At 38.8% G+C, this 9,647-nt stretch overlaps 1 protein-coding gene across 1 annotated transcript in view; it reads right to left on the bottom strand.

Annotated features, from left to right (window-relative positions):
* The window catches only part of LOC107733761 (protein phosphatase 1B-like), a 48,187-nt gene that overhangs the window by 834 nt on the left and 37,706 nt on the right, over window positions 1–9,647 (bottom strand). Inside the window, exons 3-6 of the mRNA XM_016545534.1 lie at window positions 5,233–6,101; window positions 5,010–5,127; window positions 3,654–3,765; window positions 3,339–3,396 (exon numbers count right to left, since the gene is read on the bottom strand). Of these exons, the coding sequence (XP_016401020.1) occupies window positions 3,339–3,396; window positions 3,654–3,765; window positions 5,010–5,127; window positions 5,233–6,087 (1,143 nt within the window). The 5' untranslated portion in view covers window positions 6,088–6,101. The remainder of the gene's footprint in view (window positions 1–3,338; window positions 3,397–3,653; window positions 3,766–5,009; window positions 5,128–5,232; window positions 6,102–9,647) is intronic.

Here is a 9,647-nt window from a genome sequence, read left to right as displayed (position 1 = left end):
AAATATTAAGCAGCACAACTGTTTTCAACATTAATAATAATAAGATTTTTTCTTGAGCAGCAAATCAGCATATTAACATGACTTCTAAAGGATCATTGAAGGATCATTGGCTGCTGAAATGTAATAAATTACATTTTAAATACGTAAAAATAGAAAACAGTTATTTTAAATTGTAATATTTCACAATATTACGGTTTTTGTTGTATTTTTGATCAAATAAATGCAGCCTTACTAAATGCATACTTGTGAGGAAAAACTCACAGTAAAAAAAAAAAACTCTAAACTTGGACCTACAGTATGATTATTTAAAATAGGTAAAATCCTTTTTATTAAAATATACACAATGTTTCAGGATGTACAAACAATTATTCAGCAAAGTATAAGTTCTCTCAACTGAATATCTGAATGTCTATCAAGTCCTAAACTTTTAAACTACAAATTAATGTACACATTTAAAATAATCAAATTTTAATTTTAATTTCACAATTGCCCCCAACCTCCTGTTGAAAGAAAAAAAAAGTATCACAAAAAGCACTTGGACAGTGAGAAAACTTATTACAATTGTCCCTGGTCTCCCATGCTCCATTACAGCTAACCATTACAGTGATTACTCAACCTTGAAACCAGAATTGTGCAGTTCTTGTTTCTTTGTCTAATATTTTATTTGCAGCAGTAAAACTGTGATTTAATCATTTCTTCACTCAAGATCAAATAATTTACTGTTGTTCAAGGCACAGACACGATTCAGAGAAGGAAAGGCAATGGGATAATCGGATTGTGCATTTTTGATTTGTAATGTTTTTTTCCCCCTCTTCTATTATGTTACTTTCTACTCTCACTTCCCAGCAGCCAAAGTTACACATCTGCATCACAGAGAAAAAATATGCATGTGCAAAGCATCAACATGAAAGACTGTGGAAAATTGATCCAGGCCCTTGTAAAATGGCTGATTAGAGATTAGCGAGTAATATTTTTGGTCCCTAATATGATTACTTTTCAAGGACACATCCAAGTAAGCCATTTCTTGACATAGAACATACAAGTGCAAGTCGTCTGCATTTATTGACAGTAACACTGTTGCTTTGGTAATGTAAAACACAAATAAAGAAGTGAATTATCTACAGGGCGTGAATATTTAACAGGTAGAGTATAGAATATAACTATACTTTGACAGTTTGGTCACACTGCAAACCAGCCACAAACCAGCAACTAATTAAATGGAAAATTCCCACTACTGATGCATTCATAAGATCAGTACATATGGGGTAGATTAGGTGATTTTCCACCACAATGTTCAAACAAACTCAAGTCACTCTTTCTGCAGAAAACATTAGTATCAATTAGTAATCAACTTACCAAATGAAACAGCTGGGCTGCATTAATCAAAGGGTGAACACATACATCATTAGTTCTATTAATGTGCCTCAATATGTTTGTTCTTGATACGAATACCATCCTTGCTTTATACATTTGATCAAGAATATTGTAGTCAATTACAGCAGATATATAACTGCAAACTGTTCATCTTGCTGTAAAAAAACAGGTTATGGTACTATAAAAAAAATGAGGGGTGGACAGTGTATAAAACTTACTACACACCGTCACTGGCTATCACTGAGAAATACAAGGATCTAGTCTACTCATCTCAACAAGCCAACAAAACATCACTCACTGACACTGATGAGGCCTAGGAATGTCAAAAGCACCAAGTTGATACTAAAAATTAAATAATATAAATGCTGTCAAACAGAACTGGTTTTATGTTAATAAAATGAATCAAACCACAATACTGACAGGGGAAAAAAACGTTCTTCATTAGTTTCTTTATTAATGTTAACTTGAATAATTACTTGGAAATACTAGACTTTCTTTGAGCTATACTTGAAAGTGACCATACTATTTAAAAGTTTGGGGTTGAGAAGACATTGTAATGTCTTATACTCACCAAAGCTGCGATTATTTGATCAAAAATACAGTAAAAACAGCAATACTGTGAAGTATTATTACAATTTAAATAAACTTTTCTATTTTAATATATTTTAAAATGTCTGTCTTTCAGCAGCCACTACTCCAGTCACATGATCCTTCAGAAATCATTCTAATATGCTGATCTGCTGCTCAAACTTATGATTATTATCATTGTTGAAAATGTAATATTTTTGTGGAAACTGTGATTCATTTAAGTTCACAAAAACTGCATTTATTTGAAATAGAAAACTTTTGTAACATTATAAATGTTTTTACTGTGTCATTAAATTACAAAAATAATAAAAGTATAAAAGTAATGAAAGCACAATTTCTTAAAAAAAAAAAACATCTTACTGACCCCAAACATTTTAAAGGTAGTGCACATTCCTTTGTTTCAGTTAAATTTGTTAATATATTGTTTGTTTGTTTTTTTTTTACTTTAATTAGATTTTACTTTGTTATCAAAAGTGGTATCAAGAATCCTGAAATCTCTCTGCCACTGATATTGACTACTGACATTTTGGTATCGTGACAACCCTAATGAGGAGAGTCCAAGAGCGTAGAGAACACAATCTCTCTCTCTCTCTCTCTCTCTCTCTCTCACACACATACAAAATATCTCTTGGATGTCCAATAGGGGAGAGCTTTGTCCAACTGGTGACCAGACCAACACATGAGAATGTGTCACTAAATAAACATACAAAGCTAAGTGACACATTCTTCTGAGGTGTTTGCCTCACACACACACAAACGTTCATGTTCATAGGTACAACAACAGGACAGGTAACCAAATGCAGGCTTTAGTTCAGTTTCGCCAGATCACACATTGAGCAGTGGCATCATCATCATGAGACATGGCTGAAGAGTTCATGATAGCATAAAAAGCTAATAAAATAACATGCTTGTGTGCTCACTAATCAAGTCTGATTGGTCATGCTTACAGGCTGATAGATCTCAGTTCAACACCTTGATGGGATGTATTAGGAGTGTTTGTGATGTGGTGATCTCAACCGCTGTGCTTTGGGGCAGAGGATCATTTGAATGAGCTCATTACACCTGTGATTTGAGCAGGATGTTTTACTATCAGCAGTAAATAAATGAGCGAAGTGTGGGAGGGAGAAAGCAAACACTCGGGAGAGAGAAAGTAACACTAAGTGATTCGCAGTTGATGGATGTTAATACCAGGTATAAATGGGTAGAGTGAGCGAGGCGCAGAACAAGGCTACGTCTCATGATGAGATGAGTCCAATAGGTCAAGGGGAAGTTAACATTTCTACATTTTAATGGTAAGACCAGGGGCTGGCATGTACTGCTGTCATCACACCAGGAGGTTCTAGACCTTTAAAAAGCAAGACTCTATTCATACTCACACCATCCTCTTCTCTTTGGGGGTTCAACCGGTTGTACACTGCTTCAATAACACTGTGCCTGTAAAGAAAGACAACAGCCAACATATTAGAGAAAAAAAATAAAGATTTTTGGGTGAACTGGTGTACAGGGTGTAGAGGTTATAGATCAAGATTCAAGCTGGACAAGATGGATTCTGGGTCAAGTCTATTTGGGACTAAACCAGCAAACTTTGTTAGCATTCCAGATCCTTAAATATTAGACTCGCTACCCTGTGTCCCATAAACGAGTTTGTGCAGGTGTAAACCTCTGTGTGGTTTGTAACCATATTTACTTACTTGCTGGCAAGGCCGCCCCCTGGTGGGAGATTGGGGATGCTTTCTTGGGACAGGCTGCTCATGACATGTGCCAGCTCAGGCACACCTTCTTCCCCTGCTTTCTCAATGAGCTCTGATTAGGAAACCGAAAGGATAAACCACAGGTTAAAACTTGCTAAATATGTATTTGACTACTCCATTTAATGGAACACTACAATGTATGCAGGACAACTTGGTGAATGTGTGAACTACTGTACGGGTATGAAGAAATTGGTGTCATTGGTGTCACCTGGTATTATATTAAAAAAGAGAAATGGGAGATAAAGACTTAAAAAAGAAAAAAACAACAGACACTGAGAGACAAGAGTGAGACTCTAGAAGGAAAGCCTGTGGCCCAGTTGGGCTGCTCTGGGCCTGTTGCCAGTTAGATGTTCAGCCAGCACATTCCTCACCAGAGCAGCAGTGCCGACGACTCCCTCAGGCCCTCTCAGCACCCAGCCAAACATTACAACAACGTTAAATTAACCTTTGCCCAAAGCTCAAGGCCAAGAGTTTACATAACCCCTAAACCCCCACAAAACCAACAACCACTTGCCAGAATATGTCCAATGTACAATACAGCAAGGAAAGGCCAACGCGAAAAAAATAAATAGAAACCGTGTCAGGCTATTGAGAGATATTATAATACGAAGAAAGAAAGATTAAAGGGGGTGGAGACAGGATAGCATGTTTAAGGCCAGAGAAGAAAAGGTGTGGGGGAAGGGGACATTTCTCTTTAATAAAATGCCTAGTTTCTGAAATCGATTCAATAATTCTTTTTGAATTATTTGTTTTTGAATTTGACTACACTGGTTGCACTGTGTTTGTGTTTCTCCGTAAATGCTTGCAGCAAATCAAAAGAAAAAGGTTTCCTGTCATTAGATTTGGATTGAGCATTGTTGCAGGAAAGTGGTGCAGAAAAAACTGATATAGGCAATATTTTGTATAAATTATAAAAGCATTATCTTTTAAAAAAGGGCCCAAACTACGCAGAGCGAGTTTAATAGAGCAGAATCAATATCAGTTTGTTGATTAAATTGATATTTTATCCAGCTCTGATATTAAATATAAAGATAACACTAGTAATTTAAGTAATCTTATTTTTTATTTGACTACTATTTTCAATACATTGAATAATTGTTACTGCTGACAGATACCAAAACAACGATGAACACCATCTTTATCACTTTATTTGTGCCTTTATTCAATTGTTATATTTGTTCTATTGCAATTGCATGTAAGAATGTTGGTATAATTTCATCAGATGTATGAATCCTAATCCTATGGTGGACTAACTAGGCATCATGTGGCGGGCCAATGAGCTCTTCTATTACTCACCTTCCACCCGTGACTCAAGGTACTTGTCCAACTCAGCATCTCTCTTTAACGCCTCCTCTGACACCTGGGGTGCATTTGGCAAACAGACTAATACAATACTCATATTATCTCGACTTCCCTGAAGGAGAAAAAGAAAGAAGAAAAACGGAAATAATCTCACCTGAGGATAAAACATTCATGCCAAGTAAAAAGCTGTCATACAAGTGAGAGTAAGGAACTGTACCTTATGTAGACAGGTATCTACAACCTCATTGCACACTCTCTCCAGGTCATCCGTCACCTCCAGCCTCGATCGCACAAAGGCACACAGCTCCTCGTTGCTCATCACATCCCAAATACCGTCACACGCCAGCACCACAAATTCATCCTCCGCATCTGACCGAGCAATTTCGAATACTTCAGGCTCCGGTGACACGAGCTGCTCTGTGGGGCCCTTGCCCTCTACACACTTGTAGTCATAGTCACCCAGTGCTCGGGATACAGCCAGCGATCCGTTAACCCTCTGGATCATCACAGAGCCACCTGCATTCTGTATACGCTCCTTCTCCCGTGGGTCGCAGGGCTTATGGTCCAGCGTGGAGAAGCAGACGTGCGCGTTGCGGCAGAGAAGGGCCCGCGAGTCCCCGCAGTTAATGAAGTACAGATGTTCTGGAGAGAGTAGCACAGCCACCGCGGTGGAGCCACTGCGGTCCATGCCGTTTCGCAGGTCTGTGAAGCTGCGCATGTGTTCATCAATCCTCAGGAAGCCGGCGCGGATACCCCTCTTCACCGCTTCTATGGCTGGTGTCTCGGGTGCCGGAGTTCCAGCCTTCCGCAGTTCATCTGCTGACCCCGCAGCGACGATATGTTCCAACAGGTGTTTGGAACTGTAGTTAGCGACACGCGAGCCGGCATGCCCATCATAGACGGCGAAGAAGGACCAGTCGTCCAGGCCATGTGGCAGGCCTACGGCAGCAGTGTGCGCATCCTCCATCTCCACCCTCCATCCCTGCATGCTGCTGAGGCCAAAATGCAGGCCGTTCCCTTCCCCGTGCGCATTGTATTTCTCTGTTTTGGGCTTATCTAAAAACGCCCCCATGGCTCAGGCCACGTCTGCAGAGACAGAGAAAAAAACCATAGTAGGTAGGTACACAAGACACATTGAAAAATATGAAAAATACATGGAAAGTGAGTTTACAGCACAAAAGAAACACTGAAACATCTTTTAAAAGCTTCATATATATGTGTGATCGATGAAGCTTAAATGCATAAGCTAACATTAAGCATCCCCTCGCACTCCATCAACGCTGTAAAGGCACACACCAAAAGCTGCTTTAGACATGAAGATTAGAATTAGAGGGGAAAAAAAACAGTACATATGGTCCAAAAACGCCCACTGCGGAGTGAACACAAATGTGGAAGGTTTAGTCTTAGTGCTCAATAGACAGATTTCTATTAACAACAAACTTTGAGTGAAATAAACATGTAGAGATTCTTGGCCCTTAAGCCAGAGTGGGCGTAGCTTCTGAAAATCAACAAACTGCAGCCCAGATAATGCAATTGCCTGGGTAGGGCTGCTTTACTGCTATAGCAGCGTATCCTGCACTGCTATTCAAGCATTAGCCACAGAAAAATATATATTACACGGCTCTATGAAAGCAGTGTAGTGCTGCTTCATTGCTGAGGTGAATCAAACTACTGATGAATCAAATTCTGCAGTCAAATATTTTCGTTATTGAGAGTTAAACTGCATATTTGATCAGTTTTATACGGTACAACATTTCATGTCCATTTATTAGTTCAGTAGGCGTGGAAAAAAGTGGAAAATCACCCAATGAGGGTTTGTTTTGTGATAACGACCGGCTGTATATTATCCCTTACACATTTTGTGTCCTGTTTAAGAACAAATCACTTGACCGGTGTGATTTTGAAAAGAATGTGAAAATTCAGAATACATGACAAAATATAGAATTATAGAACTACATGTCAAAATCAGGTTTGAAAGATAAACTTCTGTTTTGTCCTCTTATTATCAAGTTTAATAGCTTTTTATTTTGAATGTTTCAAGCTGATTAAAGTAAAAAAATATATATTAAAAAACAAACTAAAAAGAACAATAATAAAGCATCTAAATATACGGCTGGGTATCGAAATTGATACTTTTTTAGGCACCGACCGAATTGCCTCGATTCCATCTAAAAATATCTTGTCGTTCAGTACAAAATTTCGATACCCAAGTGGATAATCTCATCAACGTCAGTGAGCTAATAAGCATGCAGCATGCTTGATGTGCCTAAATCAAGTGTTGGTGATTGGCTCTGGTGAGGCATCCAGGAAAAACACTAGTTTACACCGGTTCCGCCCAGAGACGGGACTCACATGTGAGGCTGTAGTGTGTCAGCCTCCCAACCCCAATAGATTTAAGGCTACGTCACACTAGTGCGTTTTTGTTTTAATTTATTTATTTATGTTTTAACACCATATCAGCAACAATGGCTATATTCATGGAAACATTAACAATATCATTTCAATACATAATTTACAATAAAATAACATTTTCTTAGGAAACCATCATTATGCAAAAGCATACAAGAAACAACAATAGCACTGATGAAAATCATATACAATCTTTCAGTTTAATCCGTAATTAAAATTCAAAAATTCTTCCAGGAGAGACTTTTTTAAAAATGTCTTTTGCGTTTTTGTTTTAAAATGAAAACAATCCTGGTCCATACTGGCGTTTCCACTGCATTTCAGAAAAGATCTCTCCGGTCAACACTACACGACCGAAAATGCATGCTATGTGACCATTCATGCACACTGTAGCATCATGCTACATAAGACAATTTAAAAGATTTATACTACGCTTTTAATCAAAACTCACTTTAAACCACCATTGAGTGTTTGTAATAACTTCCGATTGTGATCTAATGTGGGTTTTGGCCATATAATGCTGCTGAAATATGCTATTTGTAGCCTTTTAGTGTGCCCTTAGTGCTGTGTGACGTCTTAGTGAGTTACTCTGTGTTTATTCCCAAGTCACAGGTGATTGGCTGTCTGCAGGTGATTGGCTGACGTGGCGCTGCACCTGGATTAAATCAACTGGTCTTAAAAAGGACTTGCAGGAACCATGAGGAGAGAGGAATAGTTGTTTGTTGTTGGCGCATGAGTCTGCCAGAGAACTCACGGGACGTAGACGTTATGGGAGTTCACCGTTGCACTGGAGAAGTTTCCGCCTTGATTCATCTCTCCTTAAATCGGACGTTTGGTTTTGAGTTTTGTTATTGATGTTTGCTTGGACTGATGTCATTGGTATACCTTACAGATACTTCCTGACATACTGACTTTCATTTACACTGACTACATTACATGTTTATTTTACTTTGTAAATAAATTTGTGTTAATTAGTGGTTGTGTGCGGCGTCTCCCTGGCTTTTGTTGCGATCTGAGAATAGTAATCGTAACAAATGGGGGCTCGTCCGAAGCTTATTCAATTTTTTGTTTATTATTGTAATTTTTGTTTATATTAGGCCTATGTTGGAACGTGCTGGGGAATATTTGTGTAGAATGTCCCGTGGGTTCGACGGTAGTCGTCATGAAAGGTAAGTGCATTTATGTTAAAGTACAGGTTGTTCATTGTTCTTTTTTCCCCGTTAGGGATCAGCAACACTTTGCGTTGGTTTATTTTGCCTTTTTTATTTTTGTGCAGGCTTTTGGGTGAAGCACACCACCGTGGTTACGGGCTGGACAATTTCGTTCAGTGTTGAAACCATCGGTAGCTTGGTGTTTAATGTCACTTCACTCTGGGAAGCTGCATGAAGACTAGGCATAGAACAGTTTAGTGGGTTGTTAGGTAGCGTAGAAGGGGAGAATTAGAATAAGTGTTTAATCTGTACGACTTGTAAATGCATTGCCTTTAAATTGAAAATAAGCCAACAATTTGAAAAGTTAAAATGGCATCCGTTGATGAGTTTATTAAAGCGCCTTCAGAAGATGTTAGATTTGTTTGTAAAACAACAGTTGTGGGAGATTATAGAGCATTTTAAAATTAGTGATGTGGACAAACGAGTAAAGAAAAGCGAACTTCGTTCTATTGTGAGAAATTGGTTAATTGAAAATCCTTTGATCGTTTCTGCACAGAAGAAACATGAAGTTGAGATGAAGGGTTCGTTAAATATCTTCTCATTCTTCTGTGATCGCCTTACACCATGTCTACACCGGATGCGACAGTTGTCACGCCGCGTCGCAACCGCTAAAGTCTGTCAACACTGAACGTGACAAAGTGACCGTTGCAAATCATTTGAATTTTGTGTCAGCATGTCATAAATAGAACGAGGCAACAGTTTACGGTCAGGGATTTGTCGTGTCGCGCCACGTACAGGGCTGTAGACTGCGACCAAATTTTGAGAATGTGCGAGTTCAAATTTGACGTGGTCACGGCCGCGGCACATTGTAGCAGGAGTCAGATTTCATTGATCACGTGAAGAGAGGCACGAGCGCGAAGGTGCGCGTCGCAGACTGAGCGCAACGGAGGATTTGGTTTACAAACTAGTAAAAGACCGCTTCTTAAACCAGAGAAGGTGAACATGTTGGTATTCTTGTGGAAAAAAACATGCAAGTCCTGTCAGCGACAGCCAGTTTAGTTTTACTTTTCTTTTT

This window comes from Sinocyclocheilus rhinocerous, unplaced genomic scaffold (genome assembly GCF_001515625.1).
Source record: "Sinocyclocheilus rhinocerous isolate Xijiao unplaced genomic scaffold, SAMN03320098_v1.1 scaffold789, whole genome shotgun sequence".
Taxonomy (NCBI): domain Eukaryota; kingdom Metazoa; phylum Chordata; class Actinopteri; order Cypriniformes; family Cyprinidae; genus Sinocyclocheilus; species Sinocyclocheilus rhinocerous.
This window is presented reverse-complemented; position numbering and strand designations above follow the sequence as displayed.